General features: G+C 45.6%; 1 protein-coding gene across 2 annotated transcripts; it reads right to left on the bottom strand.

Annotated features, from left to right (window-relative positions):
* Positions 1-237: 237 nt before the first annotated feature.
* Positions 238-15,571, bottom strand: KLF11 (KLF transcription factor 11). Of its 2 annotated transcripts, none has more exons than XM_049904067.1 (4): positions 14,690-14,770; positions 13,334-13,603; positions 10,981-11,941; positions 238-2,946 (listed from the first exon to the last, which is right to left on the bottom strand). In XM_049904067.1, exons 2-4 carry the CDS (start codon positions 13,592-13,594, stop codon positions 2,666-2,668), a joined length of 1,503 nt encoding a protein of 500 aa, XP_049760024.1. In that variant the 5' UTR covers positions 13,595-13,603; positions 14,690-14,770; the 3' UTR covers positions 238-2,665. The 2 variants fall into 2 exon arrangements, with proteins under 2 accessions (XP_049760024.1, XP_049760023.1); XM_049904066.1 differs by lacking the exon at positions 14,690-14,770 and adding an exon at positions 15,350-15,571 and having other exon boundaries at positions 239-2,946.
* Positions 15,572-18,713: the final 3,142 nt, after the last annotated feature.

Below are 18,713 nucleotides of genomic sequence, written 5' to 3'. Positions count from 1 at the left end.
ACCACGCTCACCGTCAGAGTGCCAACAAAGAAAGCAGCAGCCTCCTCACACATTTCCTTCAGGAAGGCCCCTCAAGGAAGCTAAAGGGTGGCCCTGAAGCAGAATGAAATCCAAGAAAACAGAGAGTAGGGTTAAGGTTGGGCCAATATACAGTGACTTTTGTAGATTTTCTTCCAAAAAAGTCACTGGGTGTATTACAGTGCAGCTGAATGACACACGACACAAGTCCAGTTAGCAAATCAAAAAAGTTTTATACGATTCAAAGAAAAAAGTTACGTTACATATCCTCATTTAAATAATAAGTCAAAGTCTGTTACATACAACATAATTAGGAAACATTTAAAATTTTATTACTGAACTACTTAAAAAAGGCTCAAAGTCCAAAAAGATCAAGTGAAATTGCTCAGGCAATAAAGTGCACTGGGGGACCTGCCTCATCCGCTCTGCCCTCATCACCCAGAGCTGTGGGATGAGGAAGCCACACTGAAACAACACACAACACGGGTTCTGGTTCTTGATAACTAGTTTTCAGATGGGAACTGTTTCCCAACTTACAATCTTTCGATGGACAAACTGAAAAGCAGAGGTCATTTATAAAAGGTATTTCTACATCAAATCAGGAAATGGAAGCGTTCATTATAACATCTATTTTCAATACATCTCTTCTTTAGAAACAACACTCCTCAGAGAATCAAGTTCTATGTGAGACTTGACCAAATGTTCGAAGATCTTGTATTACCCACCAGAACAACTAGCACTATTTTGCATGTCATAATTTTTTAAATATGCAAACTTGATGCCATCTATGGCATATACATAGTCAAAAATGTTTATGGTGGGTTTAAGACATGAGTGGGGAGAGAAAGGATTGGGTTGGTGGGGAAAAAAAATGAGATATATACATTTAATTATGGTTCTCTTACAACTGTATGATGTCTCATGACAAGCAGGAATACTTAATTATCCAAGTGTCCAAAAACATGAAAACCTCCAAAGAATACAGGCAGCACTTACATAAATGTCCAATAGCAGCTGATAATAAAGGGCAACATAATGGGTGTCAAGTCACATACAATGGATGACCAGGTGAGGTCTGTATCAAAGACTAAAAAGACCTGAACACGAAACTTAATTACACTTAATTATTCAATATTTGACCTTACCATCATTTTAATAAAGGTAAATGCCAATAACTGAGAAGCAAAGACAAAATCTAAATACGTATTACACAGGAAAAATATTCCCAGGCTAATCAAGTAGTTCAACATTCCATACATTCCTCGCATTTATTCTGTTGCCAGAATTTCTAATAACGTTTAACAAAAAAAGCTTCCGTGGCTTACTTGACACAGGAGGACAGCGTCTCTTCTCTATCTGGGACATGTACTCAAATAATTTAGAGTGGTGCCCATGCATGGTCTACTCTCCAGGTAGACTGCAAAAACCTTCTCACTTCTCCACTCCTGTTTAGTTTGATCAAAAAATTTTCCTCTGAACAAAATGGATCAAAGGACAGCTTGGGAGTATGACTGCCCTTTAGCATAACTTGCATTTCAAAACGTTTTTAATAATAAAGGAATGAGAACACTGGAGCTGGGCAGCAGCACACACACAGACAAGCTGTACTTTGGTGAAAACTTCAACCAACCAATGAGGACATTTCCTTTTACTCTAAGAAGTTATTCTACCCACGGTAAGGGCACCTCAAAAGGTCACATCAAAGTAAGTCAATCTGCAATTTACAAAGCAGCTGGTGTGATTGCTTACGTCATCTTTTTGGTGTTTTAGATACAAATAGGAAACTGTGAATGGTCTGTCTTCAGCAAAGCAATGGCCCAAAAACACACATTAAACAGACACTCAAATCCTATAGCAGCTCACTGCTCACTGGGTATGTCAGGTATTTTAAATTATCCTCTGGGGTACATCCTTCCTAAGTCACACCATGGACACAAGTGACTCTCTAGTTAAATAAAATTTTAGCTCCCTGGGCTGCAAGCCTAGAAGAAATGGATGCTTGGAATTTCCCTTGAAAATGTTACAAAGAAGCTGACAGCAAAGTCTGTTTTCCCTTTTCTTTTGGAGGCCCTCTTCAACCAGTTCTGAGTCTAAAAAACTCTTAGATCCAAAAGGCCTGATTACAAACTTGTGATTACTTTTTGGCCGGATAATGCGCCAAGCTTATTAAAAGTGGGGTCATTATAAAACTTTGTTATTAAACATTGAAAAGCAGGTTGCAAATTCATCTATCTAGAAATGGCGGTTTGAGCACCAACACTGTAAATATTTTCTATAGAAAACAGTATAAAAATTAGTACCCTGTCTTGTTTCTACAACACATGAATAGAGGCTGCAGAAATACAGATTTTGTAAACTTTATTGCCGAAATATGTGAATGCTGGTGATTTAGCTTATCAAAGTTTCTTCCATTTCCTTAACAAAAAATTCTGAAAACTACAAAAGATATTGAACAGGGTCCCAACCATAAAAGAAAAGTTGACACGCTTTCATCAGAACCAGCTCCCCACTGTCCCCTAACCCCCCTCAAACAAAAATTTTTTTCCTTTTTGGGGTGGAGAGGAAATTACCAATTCTCTTTTGTGTTACTTCCATTCCTGAATAAAGGCTTTTAAAAAATCCCATTGGTAACTCCCTGGCTGACTCTTCAGGCAGAGACTGGCAGGGTCCCGAGGGGGCTCCCAGGTTTTTCTGCCGAGGCAATTTTGTTCAGTTTGCCAACCTCTGCCTGCCAGCCAGGGATTTTCTTGGTAGTCATGTGACGCCGGGCATGCTTCGTCAAGTGGTCGCTACGCATGAAACGCCGATCACACACTGGACACACAAATTTCTTCTCCCCTGTGTGCGTTCTACGGTGGCGGGAAAGTTCATCTGAACGAGCGAATTTTTTATCACAGCCATCCCAGCTGCAATTGAAAGGCTTCTCCCCTAAGAGGTGAGAAAACACGGGTTAAAGAAAAAGCAGATGCCCAACGCTTTATTGGATGGGTTAATTCATGTAGTTTTAAAACTTTGTTCCCTGAAAAACTCAGGGGAAGAAAGCATTAACCTATCTATCATTCTGGTACTGGGGTTATTCAAAAGTCAAGAAATTCTCCAGAAGGCATTTTTTCCTACCACACTTAAGATGTAGTATGTCAAGGCCCAAAGATGACAAAATAATCATCTAATCTTTCAGAGGAAATTCTTAAATAAAAATAGACGTTATAGCCTGGGGCAGGGGTAAGATTCTTCAAAGAATTCCTTCCTTCTCAAGATAGTTGCATATTAAAAAAAAAAAAATCCCTCCCAGGACCTATAAGACTCCTCGGAATCATTAATTCCATCTTCATCTTTCTTATACGCTGACAGAGAGGTTGGCAACAAAACAGAAGGGCTAAAACTCTAACGGTCACCTTCTTGTCACAAGCTTCAGGGCTGAAAGAACAGACCAGGAGTCTCATCTTTGTTCCAGAGCACCCAGCAGGTACCAGGTTCTGTGCTTCCTGGAGCCAGAGATGAGAAGGATCTGTGTTCTCGCGGAGCACGGGGAAGCCCTCCTCCTGACGGAGCCCTCCCGGGCCTTCCCAGAAGCAGGGACTCCCCTTTTCTGCATCCCGGAGCCCTTCTCTTTACCAGGCTTTTAACAACCACACACAGCTTGTGAGATCTTGTGAATGGATTTGTTTCAACACTGTGACGCACTGTTACGTAACCTACCTTTCCATGGGTTTTGTCTAGTTTATCCGCCCTTGTACAGTTCAGCCTCCAGCACAGCACTTTGCTTACTTAAGCAAGTGGCTCATAAATGCTTTTGAATGAATGGATGTTCAAGAGACCCCAACTAAATACTTGCTATTTTTCAGAGCTGAATAGGAAAATTGAGCATCATTAATGGTCTTTTCTGACCATTTCAAGAACCAGAGCCTGAAACATTCTGGATCGCAAAGACTCTATAGCGTAAGCAAAAATCTGCCCACTTGTTCCCAGGAAACCGCCACCTACTGCTGGCAGCAGACCAGATGCCCTGTGCAACGGCACTCCTTGTTTTCAACACATCCAAAATGTAGCCTTCGCTCATGCCATCTTATCCTCATTTCTAAACTTTTCAGGTTGGTAGGAACAAATGAAAAACAATCCTATCCAAGGTAAGCTTATCTAACGCTTTTATTTCTTAAAAAAACTGTCAATTTTTTTTTTTTTACAAATACACATTTAGTGTTAACATCCAAATTCAAACAGAAGTTTTTAAAATTTTATTTATTTTCAATTATGTCATTTATTTACTGCCAAACCAAACCCATTGCTGTCGAGTTGATTCTGACTCATAGTGACTTTATTTGCTATGGTAGAACCAAATTTAAAAAGTGACAATTTATATCCAAGTAAAAAGAAACAGCAACAACTAAGTGGAGCGAAAAAACAAAAACTCAAGGAAGATAAAAAGAAACAGATTTGTGGATCCCTAAAGAAAATTCCAAAATTAACTTCTTTTTTTAAACGTAATGAATCAGGAAAGACTTCTTTAATTGAACTCGTGAGGTTAATAGCGCGAACTGTTTTAGCAGCACCGCTAATGCTGAAATCACTGATGGCGATACTGTTCCAGATACGGCATCCACTCCTTCCTGCAGTAAAAAAATCAATAATGGTGTAGAAAGTGCAACTGTTTTAGCGTCTGAAACTGTTCCATCTGCAGACCCCATAAATAACAAATACAGATGCTACTTTGTGGTATAATTTTCTTCTAATGATGTAAATTATTGGATCGAAAGACGGCCAAGTGATTGTCAACTTCACAGTGGACCATTTGAAAATGAATGTCCAAAATTTCTAGATGGTTAACAAATAAGATTCTATAGCCTGAATGTATTTCCAGGGTGCAAAGCTAAAGGTGTAAATTATAAGAGGGAGTGGCTACCGTATTCCTCATCAGTCGTTCTGCATATTGTTCTGTTTGCAAACCATTCAGTCCTGAATCACTTCGTTCTTGATTTGCTACGGATAGATTTAGCAATCGGTTCAACTCAAACATGACTGATAAACAGTTCAATTCACAGAGACAGTATGTTGTCATGTTTAAACTGAAGACATGGTTTTGGCTTAACTCATGAACTGGAAACACAAATTAATGAAGAACGTCAGTACTGGCAAGCCATTTTGCAACATGTTGTTCCTGTCGTTATAATAATCAGTGAATGTGGACTATCTTTTTGAAGAGGAAATGAAGAGTTTAGGTCCCCACAAAATAGAAATTTTGGGGGTTTACTTGAATTTGTTGCTCAGTTTGATCCACTTTTAATAGGTCACATCTCAAACTACAGTAATACAGGAAAGAGCAACCCATCGTATATGTCTAAAAACGTGTGAAGAATTAATTAAGTGATAAAGTTTGATCAACTAATTTCAGTGAAATAAGTATAGCTGGAAATTTCAGTCTGTAGATTCCACTCCTGATCCTTCTCATACAGATCAGCTAAGTGTAACTTTAAGGTAAGTATCCCCAACAGACAGAAAACCTGTGGAGCGATTTATCACGTTCACTAGCTTAAAAAGTCAGACTGGTAAAGAAATTGCAAGTCAGGTACTTCACTATTTATGTCAAGTTTACAAAACTGATTTTTATAAATGCGGAGACCAGTCCTGGGATAATGTTGCCAATCTATGTCAGGGTGTTTTAAAGGCATGCAACAGGTAATTTTAGAACATAATGAATATGCCATCTTCATACCATGTTCTGCACATTCAGTTCATCCTGTAGGACACAGTGCAGTAGCTCATCGTCCAGAAGCAGCTCATCTTTTTTCTTCTGCCCAGTTACTACTCACCGTTTTTTTTGCCACCTCTTTTTACTCACTGGTGGTCCGTTCTTAAAACATACGTCTTTCCTGAATCTGTAAACTTAGTTCTCATGTAAGAATAAAGTTGTCACGCTTCTCCGTAAAGGTCTGTATTTAAGTCATCGGGAGCCCTGGCGGCACTGTGGTTAAAATGCCTGGCTGCTAACTGAAAGGTCTACAGTTCAAACCCACCAGCCACTCCACGGAATAAATATGTAGCAGTCTGTTCCTGTAAAGATTTACAGCCTTGGAAACCCTATGGGGCAGTTCTACTCCGTCCTATAGGATCACTATGAGTCGGAATCGATTTGACGACAGCGGGTTTAGGCACAGATGATTCTGTAACAGAAGAAATGCGATGCATATTTCTCAATGTTGAAATCTCTTTATGTGTATTCCTAACTTTAATGATCATAAACTGTACAAAACACTCATTTCATCCCTAAAGAGACTCAAAATCCCTCTGTGTACAACAATTCGAGAAAGACTTGATTTATTACCCTTATTATGTATGGAAGTAGATGTTTGGCAGCTTAATTGTGATGACATCTTTGAAGAATTATTAAGAGCAAAGAACAGAAATATTTTTAATTATAACATGTTAGAGGTGAAAGAACTACCTAAAAATAAAATATGGTAAAGTCATAATATCTGTCTTCTGATCATTTTCTTTTATGGCATCATTTGTTCATTTATAATTATAGCATTTATTACAAAACAAGCATCAAAATTGAAGTATGAGCCATTTAAAGCAAAATTGGTGTCAAGTTTTCATTGTGGGAGAGCAACAGATTTTACATTGATTGTTAAGTTCAACGACTCATTTTCTTTGTTGTAGAATATGTGGAATATTCTTTTTGTATATACATGTGGTGTAGAGCAAAAATCTTAGTACCCCACATCCAGTAAAAATTCTGTAATCCAATTCTTCTCATTCTGTTAAAGTGGCATATGCCACTTTTGCATTCAATCCATAATATTACAGTCTCATTTCAAAAGGAGTTACACTGTGCCTAGCTAAGACACACACCCACACCCACACACCTCAAATAACCCATTCCAATGCATGAATATACAGAAGAGGGGATACCACCGATTATCAGTGCTTAGCGTCCTCGAATGCATTAACCTGGCCCTGGGCAAAGGGGTAAGGGAATGGAACAAAACAGAGATGATAAAGGGAAGAATTTTTGGCAAAGGCAGAGAGGCAAGTATTCACGGGCCAAGTCTGGGGCCTTATCCCCAAAGCAAACAGTCCACTCTGTAATAAGGAGAAACAGGAGAGTCCTTATTTGTAATGGCTGAACACCAGACTGTACTTCATTCTGAACAGAATCTAGAACCTAAACGTAAATCCATCCACCTATGGTCACCTGATCTTTGACAAAGGCCCAGTGTCCATTAAATGGGAAAAAAACAGCCTTTTAAACAAATGGTGCTGGCAAAAATGGATGTCCATCTATAAAAAAATGGAACAGGATCCATACCTCACACCATTGATCAAAGACCAAAACATAAAGCCTAAAACGATAAAGATCATGTTAGAAAAAACAGGGTCAATGCTAGGGACCCTAATATACGGCATAAATAGGGTATAAACCATAACTAATAATACATAAACACCAAATGATAAGCTAGATAACTGCCATCTTCTAAAAATTAAACACTTATGCACATCGAAAGAAAAAAAAACTAAACCCACTGCCACCAAGTCGATTCCAACTCATGGTGACCCCATAGGACAGAGTAGAACTGCCCCATAGAGTTCCCAAGGAGCACCTGGTGCATTGGAACTGCCAACCTTTTGGTTAGCAGCACATCAAAAGACTTCACCAAAAGAGTAAACAGAGAACCTACAGACTGGGAGAAAATCTTTGGTTATGACAAATCCGACAAGGGTCTAATCTCTAAAATGTATAGGAAAATCCAGTGCCTCTACAACAAAAAGACAACCCAATTAAAAAACGGACAAAGGATATGAACAGACATTTCACCAAAGAAGACATTCAGGTGGTTAACAGACACGTGAGGAAACGCTCGCCATCACCAGCCATTACAGAAATGCAAATCAAAACTATAAGGAGATACCATCTTACCGCGACATTGCTGGCACTAATGAAAAAAAAACAGAAAATAACAAACGTTGGAGAAGCTGCAGGAGGGTGAAACTCCTATGCGCTACTAGTGTAATACGAAATGGTATAACCATTTTGGAAAACAATATGGCACTTCCTTAAAAAGCTAAAAATAGAAATACCATATGATCCAGCAATCCCACTCCTAGAAAGATATCCTAGAAAAATAAAAGCCATCACACGAATAGACATATACACACCCATGTTCATTGCAACATTGTTCACAATAGCAAAAAGATAGAAACAACCTAAGTGCCCATCAACAGATAAACAGATAAACTATGCTACATACACACAATGGAATAGTATGCAACAATAAAGGACAATGATGAATCTGCGAAACATCTCACAAAATGGACGAATCTGGAGAAGATTATGCTAGTGAATAAGTCAATTATAAAAGATCAAATGAGACCACTATTATAAAAACTCATGAAATGGTTTACACACAGAAAGAAACAATCTTTGATGGTTATGGGGGGGGGGTGAAAGGGAAAAACATTAACTAGACAATAGCTAAGTGGTAACTTTGGTGAAGGGTAAGACAGTACATGGTACTCGGGAAGTGAGCACAACTTGACCAAGGCAAAGTCATAGAAGCTTCACAGACACATCCAAAACCCGTGACGGACTGAGTTACTAGGCCGAAGGCTGGGGACCATGATCTCGAAGGATATCTACCCTCAACTGGCATGAGACAGTTTATAAAAAAAAATGTCCTACATCCTACTTTGGTGAGTAGAGTTTGAGTCTTAAAAGCTTGTGAGCAGCCACCTAAGATACTCCACTGGTCCCACTCTGTCAGGAGCAAGGGAGAATGAAGAAAACCAAAAGCAAGGGAAATATTAGTCCAAAGGATTAACGGACCACAATTACCACAGCCTCTGCCACACTGAGTCCAGCACAACTAGATGGTGCCTGGCTACCACCACTGACTGCTCTGATAGGGATCACAAGAGAGGGTCCCAGAGTGAGAGAAAAACGTAGAACAAAATTCTAACCCACAAAAAAAGACCAGACTTACTGGTCTGATAGAGACTGGAGAAACCCCAAGAGTATGGCCCCCGGACACCCTTATAGTTCAGTAACGAAGTCATTCCTGAGGTTGACCCTTCAGCCAAAGATCAGACAAGCCTATAAAACAGTAACACACATAGTTCAATCATGTATACAAGTGTAAATGGGTACACCAGCTCAGGGGCAAGGACGAGAAGCCAGGAGAGGACGGGAAAGCTCGATAAATGCAAAGGGGGAACTCGAGGTTGAGAAGGGGAGTGCTGACACGTCACAGGGCTGGCAACTGATGTCACAAAACAACATGTGTATTGTTTAATGAGAAACTAATCTCCTCTGTAAACTTTCACCTAAAGCACACACACAAAAAAGTAAATTAAAAATTTTATTTTACCTTCCAAATACATATTGAAATAAAGTACAACAGTCACTCCCTCTGATTCAGTCTTTCCTACATTTCACTGTTGTCCCACAGGCTATTCACACACATTCTGGTGGAAAACGGGTTCCACGATCAAGAAAATTTACCTGTTAATGTGCTTGTATGTCTATTAACCTCTAAAAGGCAAGTTAAATAGACTCGTAGCAACCCTACAGGACAGAGCAGAATTGCCCGGTAAGGTTTCCAAGGAGTGGCTGCTGAATTCGAACTGCCAACCTTTTTTTTTTTTTTTTAACTTTTATTGAGCTTCAAGTGAACGTTTACAAATCAAGTCAGACTGTCACATATAAGTTTATATACACCTTACTCCGTACTCCCACTTGCTCTCCCCCTAATGAGTCAGCCCTTCCAGTCTCTCCTTTCGTGACAATTTTGCCAGCTTTCAAACTGCCAACCTTTTAATTAGCAGATGAATGCTTAACTACTGAGGCAACAGGGCTCCACTGAACCATTTCCCGTTCCCGCTGAGTCGACTGCAACTCATAGCAACCCTACAGGACAGAATAGGACTGCCTCATAGAGTTTCTGAGGAGCAGCTCAAACCACCAACCTTTTGGTTAGCTGCCCTAGCTCTTAACCACTGTGCCACCAGGGCTCCACTTAACCGTTCCCATTCCCACTGCCGTCGAGTTGATTCTGATTCACAGCAACCCTACAGGACAGAGCCGAACTGCCCCACAGGGTTTCCAAGGAGCAGCTAGTGGATTCGAATTGCCACCCTTTTGATTAGCAGTCCCTGCTCTTAAGTGCCACCAGGGCTCCCCATTTAACCATATGACCCCTAAAAAACAAAGTAAAACAAGAATACTAACTCACAGAATGAGAGCTCCATTGAACAAACCTGAGAAATTCTGCCCTAATCTATGAAAACAGAATCTCTCCCAGGCAATTCTCAGACCTCTGAGAAATAATATGGCAGCCAGCAGCCACGTGCAGCTGTTTCAACGTAAATGCAAATTAATTAAAACAAAAACTACATGCCTTTAAAATATCCTAGAATGTAACTTTTCAACAGAGTAAACCTAAATGTGTCACACTGGTAGGATGTTTCACAAATGTGAATATACAGTTCCTAAAATACTAAGAATGAGATATCTACTGCAATGTGAACAGAGATGGGCACCACCCAAGATGATCATGAAGGGACCACAATCACAGAATTAGACCACATTTTATCTACTGGGGTAACCAGCTGCCACTGCTATAAAACTAATTGATGGTTGTCCTAACGATAATCCAAGTCCCTACAAGATCGTGAAAACTTTGCAGAATCAAAGAAAAAAATTTTTTTAATTCTATTTTCTAAATCCAAAATTGGGACTTATGGGGTCAAAAAATCATTAAGATTTGGAATCCCACAGAAAGCAGATTCCCTACCCCACTCCCACCCCAACACTGTCTGGCCTTGTCCCTAAGGAAAAACATTTGTGGAACTGCCATATTTTCCATAGTCCTCCAGTGTTCTCATGATTCCGCTCCCTCTCAAAGCAGCTCAATTGAGGTGTATTTCCTAACACCCAGCAACGCCCCACTCTCCCCAGCCAGTACTTACCTGTGTGCGTGCGAAGGTGAGCCTTGAGATGGGAACTCTTGAAGTAGGTTTTCTGGCAGCCTGGGAAGTTGCAAACATAATTCCTCCTTCGGGAAAAGTCTACCTGAGGGGCACAGTTTTGGCTGGATGCGATGAAAACTGGAGCTGGGGCAAGGGGCAGTAACTTGGTATTCCCAACAGCCATCACACTGGATGAGCAGGCAGCAGGCTGGGGGAGGGTGGCCTGGGGAAGGACCAGCATCACAGTTCCCCGAGGCACAGGCGGGCCCATGAACACAGGCTGGGCGACTGCAGCAGTCTGGGGTAAGATGGGCTTGACAGTCCCTGCAGACCCTTGGGGAGGAGACTTCAAAAAAGCTGATATCACGCCACTCTGTCCAGGCATGGGGATCATCTGGCAAAGGACTGGGGGGCTGGGGACAGGGACAGAAATCAGAGGGGTGGCTTTCCTTGGCAAGTAATTTTCATAATTCTTTGGTGAGCAGTTTTGAACTGCAACAGGCCACCCTGGCTGCTGGCCTTTATCGGTGGGGATCAGGCCACCAGAGTTGTGCAAGCAAGACTGACAGGATACTGAGTCTGTGCTGAGTAAACTGTCAGTGAGGTGTGTGTCCTGCAAAGCCGCACAAGGTCCCAGAAACTGTGCTTCTCCTCTATTGTCTGAAAGTCCCTGTTCTTGAGCCTGGGCCGCAGGAACATGGGCAGGCACAGGACTCTCCCCCATGTGGTGGATCACACTCATCACCACGGCTCTGCAGGGTGGGCCAGGGGCTGGCTCCAGCGTCTCTGGCTTCGAACCAGGCAGCCCACTCCCCGCCTTCCTGCTCAGCACTTCGGCAGACACAGCAGAGGCGGGGGCGATGGCCATGACCATGCGTGCTTTGGAATCAGTCACTTGGGAAGGAACAGGTATCCCTGTTGATGGTTCCATGAGGTCGGGGCTCTGTGGAGGAGTCATGCACTTAAAAAAAAAAAAAAAAGTACTGTGTAAAAAAGTTTTGGTTACATTTTAAAAGAGTCTTGCTTTAATCATGTCCCCAATGCCTTTAAAAAGAACTATCAAGAAAAGACTAGTCTACAGCTGCTCACACAGCACCAATGGATTTCAAGGTTGTACAAAGCACTTTACTTTCTAGGCTTCTCTCCATTTAGCTGACCCATCTCCCCCATGGCCCACCATTTAAGAGAACACATCTGCTCATTCGCTTTTGTGTTAGAAGCTCAGTGCTCTCTCTCCTGGACCTGTACCCCAAAAACCCAGTGCCGTGACTCATACAGCTACTGAAATGAACAACGTAAGCATTCGGATGCCAACTGAGAAAACAAACGTATACTTCAAAGTGAGTGCTTTTCAGAATAATTTTAGAATCTTAAAAAAAAAAAACAAAAAAAAAACCCAGTGGTAATCATTTCACAAACACAGGGTCACTCTGAGTCAGGACTGACTTGATGGCAATGGGTTTTTTTCTTTTTTTTTTTTGGTTTATCTAATGCCTACTAGGTATTAGAGCCACCCCTAAAAAACCAATGAACAAATCAGTGATTCTTCTAATCCCCCTGGACCAAACCTCTTCTTCTATTACTCTCCCAACAATTTCTACTCATTTTCAGCCACCCTATAGGAGAGCCTGACGCTTCATAACGCCAAGAGTGGGATTCCAGCTGTCAGGCCGCGGCTTTTACAATCCACTTCAAAAAAAAAAAAAAAAAAAAAAATTTTTTTTTTCCACCAACCACAATTCTTTTCTCGTCTCTCTCTGCTTTTCACACTGCTTTCCAGTGCAGTCCTCAACTCAATTAGATTATAATTTTCACTTCTATTACCAATCTACAGTTCAACTTCTCCAAGCTGAGACGCAATTTTGTAGCTACAGCAAGTTAAAAACAAAAACTAAAAACAGGGCTCTTCTGTACCCAACTCACAACTAAGAATTCGGCTGCCACAGGAAGGCAGAGAGACCAGTGTTTCAATGCAACTAAGACTGTCTGATGCCAAAACACATGCTTTCTCCAGCTGCCACCCACAGATCCTGGTCATCCAGGGGAACCTAGGCACCCATCCCAAGATTCCCCAAGGAAATGAGTACATTTTACTTTCTGGAATCAATCTGTAGGTTGCACCCTTTGTATGCTGAAACCTGTGGCTAGCAAGCTATGCTATGATCCATCAATGGAAAGAGACCATACTTTCAAGAGGTAAAAGAACAGCTTTTGTCCCTTAGGACCCATACCAGGGGAAGGTATGCACCTTTTTTGCCAGGATCCCAGTGAATCTACCCAAGAGTTCTTCAACATACTAATTTAAAACATATTCATTTAAATACAATATTTCTCTCCCCACATCTCTTCTTACCAGAGTCGATAAAGAATGGAAGTCCTTTGGTAGCTCGGGTGCAGCTGTGTCCACATGCACAATGGTGGTGACATCCCCAGAGTCAGAGACAGGTGTGAGGGGTCTTATCTTCAATAGGTCACCTTTCTGGGATCTTTGACCCCAGGAGCTCATGCAAACAAGAGCCTCGACAGCTTCGATGTCTGTCTGTTCCAAGATGCTGCATGTTGACCGCTCGCTGTCATGTCGCTTCCTCTCCAGAATGGACTCACATATGTCCATGATATCAACCTAAAAACAACGCAACACAACGGGGCTCTCAATCCAGGTGAAAAACAGTGAAGCGTAATCGCCGAAAGGCATGTCACTATGCACACCAGGAGACTGTACTACGCATGTAACGCGCACCCAATACTCTGTACGCAACTTCTATTTTCTAGTAAAGATGCTAACAACACTCTCACGATGACTCTGGTTTTAAACCAATGTTCTGAAGGGGGAAGACAGATAATAGGACTTGGTTGGCAAGAAGTTTCCTAGAAAACCAATACTCAAAAAAAAATTATGAAATTCATGTTTCTCTCTGGTAGATGATTATCTAATTCCAAATGTGTAAGCCAAAGTGGCCACTGTGAAAACTGCCCCACAGGGAGGAACCTCTAACGAAGAGAGGTACCTTGACCTGGGCACTTTTCTTCTCCACAGGTGACATCTGAGCATGGCTCTTCCAAGCTGGCAAAGCCACCAGGAAGGTGTCCCCACAGTTACCTTTTTTGGAAACTTTTTCTGGGCATTCATCCAAACCCTATTAAGTCAGGACATCAATCAACAGAAGCAGAATTCTCAGGTCACTGAACCCCGTGAAAACAGAACCCATGACTACTTAGCCTTGTTTCATAAGTCACTTGCTAACGCCACAAGGCCCGTACGCAGAAGAGGATGACCTCTGAAATAAGATCCACTACAACCCAGGAAAGCATCTTTCCCAGAGTATCACACCACCCGTTTAAAAGCGGGAGACCATAGGAGGGAAGGGACTGGGATTAACTCATCTCTTCCAAGAGTAAATTTATCAAGATGCAAATTTTCACTAAATGCTTCGCATCAAAACTTTCTGTCCTACCCAGGATCCGCCCTCCCCGCACCAGCAATCACGTAAAGAAACTGCCTTGACATATGCCACCGTGTCTCGTCCACGAAACTGTGAACTCACGAACGTGGAAGCCGCCGCCTGGGGCCCGCTCGGCCCACCACACAGCGGGAAGTAAGTGTCTCGCCCGAAGTCTCCCAAAGTCAAGGACGGAACGGGAGTCAGCGGCTCCTGGCACAGGGCTCCCCGGACCACCCTCTCGACCTCCCGTCCATCAGCCCGCGTACCGAGCCGACTGTGCCTGCAACCGACCTCCCCACGGCTCCCAGGCCCCGCGCAGCAGCGGCGGCCCCACGCACGGACAAGGACTGCCGGGCCCTGGGGCAGCGGGAAGGGCGCACGCCGCCCTACACCCCCGCCCAGCAGCCAGTGCCCGGCCCCGACCCCGCCAGCGTGGGGCGTTCCCGGCCAGCCGCGCCCCCGCCCCAACGGCCGCCCCCTCCTAATAAGGGCCCGAATGACGTCATGGCTGGAAATAGCCCCGCGCGCCCTGCGACCGGGCGGGGGCGAGCAGCCTCCAGGCACCGCCAGACAAAGCTGCGCATCCGGGCGGCCAGGGAGCACACGCCCCCCGCTTCCCGCCCGGCCCCGGCGCGCCCGCGCCTCGCCCCGACTCCCTTCGCTGCCCCTGCAGCCGCCGGCCGCAGCGGCCCCGAGCGCGGCCCCGCCGCTGCCGAGCCCGCCCGGGGCCCAACGGTGCGGACGCGGCCACAGGCCCGCGCATCCTCTGCGGGCACCGCCCGGCCGCTGCCCGCGCGCGGCACTGCTCCCGTCCGCCCTCCTTCCGCCCGCCCCGACTAACCGGCACCCACAAAGGCAGCCGCACCCCTTGCCTCGCGTCTAACTCCGGTGATGCTCCCTGTCCGACGCCAGCCCCAGTCACTCACCGCGCTCGCGTCGCCCGGGCCCACGGCACCCGGCGTGTGCATGGTGCCGGCGGTCAAGATGCAACAAAGCGGTCGCGCGGCGAGTGCTTGGCGCACGGCGGCGGCCGCACATGTGGGGCCGGGCGGGGGCAACCCGGACTCCGCACCGGGGCTGCGGCGAGCTTCTGCGGCCAGGCTGCGCGCCACCGCCCGCGCGGGTCCGCCCCGGCGCAGCCCTCGAGGCACGGGGAGGGGCGGGGTGGGGAGAGGAGGGGGCGCGGGAAGCCGGTCGTGGGTGGGAGCGGGCGGGAGAGGGGCGGGGCGTCCAGGCAAACCAAAATACACTGCGCCCCGCCTGGGAGGCCGCGGGGCGGCGGCCAGCCAATCCACGCTCGGCCCGTAAGCGGCGGGCCAATGAGCGACGGGGGGAGCCGCGTGATCAGAGCCTGGCCGCGGCGTGATCAGGCTGGGCGGAATGCGGCACGTGTTTTGGTCGGGGCGAGGGGGCGGGGCTTGAGGCCCTGGAAAGTAGGGGAAAGGTCCCGGCGGCGGCGGCAGCAGCGGTGGCCGCTGTGGCTGGAGCGCCGTGGCGGAGGGGGCGGCGCAGCTGCAGCCCGGGGAAGTCCCCGGCGCAGCGCCGCGCGGGGCTGGCCGGGCTGGGGGTGGTCGCGCTTAAGGGGTCCGCCCGCAGCCGGTCCGAGAGCGTTTATAACCTGCCTGGAGCCCACGGGACAGTGAATTCGCCCAGCAGAGGCGATCCACCTGGATGGCTCAGCGAAGGTTTTTGTTTTTAATTTCCGTTAAGCCACCTGACCAGGAAAAAGGTTTGAAAGCTGGTCGGCTCTAGGTGACATTCCTGCAATGACTGATTCCTGGATTAAGATCTAGAAGAGTGGCCGAGAAAGAAACCTGGAGCCCAGAGCCCGAGCTTCTAAGCCTGCTTCTGCCACTGACGCCCCTCCCCTGGCGTGTCTGAGCAGGGAAAAGTAGGGGCAGGGGACGCCGAGATCGCTCATCACCTGAAATGTGCCTGGTGAAACCCACCCGTTCTTCCCAGTTCCCGTGGAAATGCCACCCCCACCGGGAAGTCCTCCGGGAGGCCCGATGAGAGGTCTCCCTGTTCCCATAGCACTCCTGTACTTCAGCTGACTGTCTGTGTGTCTGGCTTGCCCACTTCTGTTGCTCTAAGGTCTTGGACAGCAGGAACCAGGCTGCGTTTCTTTGTACCCCCACGGCCTCCAGCGCAGAATGTGGCATTCCTTGGTTCATCCACTCAGCCCCTAATTACTGAGCTCTGATAAGGGCTGATAGTCCCTGGGTGGCGCAAAACTCTTCAAGCCCTGGACTGCTAGCTGCTGCACTATTAGCAAAGGTGGAACCCACCCAGAGGCGTGGCTTCTGAAAGATCAGAGCCTTGAAAACCCTGTGGAGCTCAGCTCGACTCTGGACGTACGGGGTCGCCGAGTGTCAGAATCGGCTCCACTGAAAACCAGTAGCAATCATGGGTTGTTAAAGTGTCAGGTGAAGGAGACGCCACGAGGAATGCTTGTCCCTAGTAGACAGAGGATCCGCTACTGCGGGGACAGTGCTCTGAGAGAAGCTCTGGGCTAAACAAGCTCACACAACCAGGTAGAGCCCTCCTTCGATGCCCTGGACTGAGGTCAGGGCCAGGGCTCTTTCTGCCCCTTGCTGCAGACAAGCCTACTCCCGTTGGACAGGAGGATTAAGTCGACCAAGGAAAAGGTATTTGCTGAAAGTAACAGCAAGAATGTCTGAAGAGGAATTAACCACGGTTAACTACACTCAGTTAATCATGGTTAATTGCTCTTCAAACGTTCTGGAAAGCCTGGTGGCGTAGTGGTTAAGAGCTACAGCTGCTAACCAAAAGGTGGGCAGTTCAAATCCACCAGGCGCTTCTTGGAAACGGTATGGGGCAGTTCTACTCTGCCCTATAGGGTCACTATGAGTCAGAATTGACTCAATGGCAACGGGTGTAAGTGTATAGTATATAATTGCTGTCATGGAGACCTCAGAGTTTCTGAAAAGGGCAGATGGTGTTCTGATCATGAAAAAGGTGAAGTCTTAGATAGAGGCTTGAATATCCTGTGTCTCCTGTACTAGCTATTGTCTGTCTCCTCATCAGAAGGAAAGCTCCTGAGGCCTCCATTCTTACCACCCATAATCCATTCCCTGTGCAGAATCCAGAGTGATCGTGTAACCTTGCAGTAGCACCCGCTGCCCTTGGGATAATATCCACAGTCCCTGCTGTGGCTTGTGAGCGCTTGCATGGGTGTGGCTCCTCCCTGCTCCAGTCACACCTGAGGTATTCTAACCACACCCTGAAAAATACTTCCTATCTTCCTGCCTGTCAAGGCCTCTTTTCAGTCACCTGTTGTGTCAAACTGACTGCCTTCAGGCCCTTGCACTTGTGTTCTCTGGAATGTGTTGGCTCCACACACATCCTCTAGTCTTACCTCTAGTCTCCCCAGAAAGGCCCCCTCCAACCTGCCTGTCTAAAGGTTGTTGTGTGCCATCAAGTCGATTCCAACTCATAGTAACCCTGTAGGACAGACTAGAACTGTGATCTTTGCGGGAGCAGATCACCAGGTCTTTTCTCCCGCAGAGCCGCTGGTGGGTTCAAAGCACGGACCTTCCAGTTAGCAGCTGAGCAACTTAAAACATGGCGGCACCAGGGCACCTTGTTTAAAGTGTGCCTCCTCTCATTACTCTCTCTTCATTTCATGTTCTTTTCCTTGATCACTTTCCACGATCTGCAGTTATGCTGCTTCTGTAGTTGTGTGTTTATTGTCTCTCTTCCCACCAGAAGGCTAGCTCCCAAGCTTAGGGACCTTGACTGTCTAATTCACTGTGAACTCACTGTAGGCACACAATAACTATTTGTCGAATGAGTGAACCAATACAGGTACCTACTGATGACCCCTTCCTGGGCATCTCTCAAGCAGCTCTAATTCATTATACTCAAGGCTGGACTCATCTCCCCAAACCTGAGCTACTGTCTTGGTGAAGGGTACCGCTGTATGACCTGTCTCTCGATCCAGATATATGTGTCAGCTTTGACAGCTCCTTTTCCTGCACTTGCTTCTGCCAGTTACATCCTGCTGTTTTTCCTCCAGAATAATTCAAATTATTAACTTTTCCCCATCGCCCGCCCCTTGCCCCAGTCCAGGCCACCATCCTCTCTCACCTGAATTATTGCAGCTGCCTCCCACTGAGGCGGCTCCACCGCCTACAAATCTGCCCCTCACCTCACTGCGAGGATGACCTTCTGGAGGCAGGGATGGTTCCAAACCCTTACTCAGATTCTCAGTTGGGACCCAAACAGCTCTAGGACTGAATCCGCTCTCCGTAGTCAGGAATACAGCTG

This window comes from Elephas maximus, chromosome 12, assembly GCF_024166365.1.
Source record: "Elephas maximus indicus isolate mEleMax1 chromosome 12, mEleMax1 primary haplotype, whole genome shotgun sequence".
Taxonomy (NCBI): domain Eukaryota; kingdom Metazoa; phylum Chordata; class Mammalia; order Proboscidea; family Elephantidae; genus Elephas; species Elephas maximus.
The sequence above is the reverse complement of the archived record's forward strand: the minus strand, read 5'-3'. Positions and strand labels throughout refer to the sequence as shown.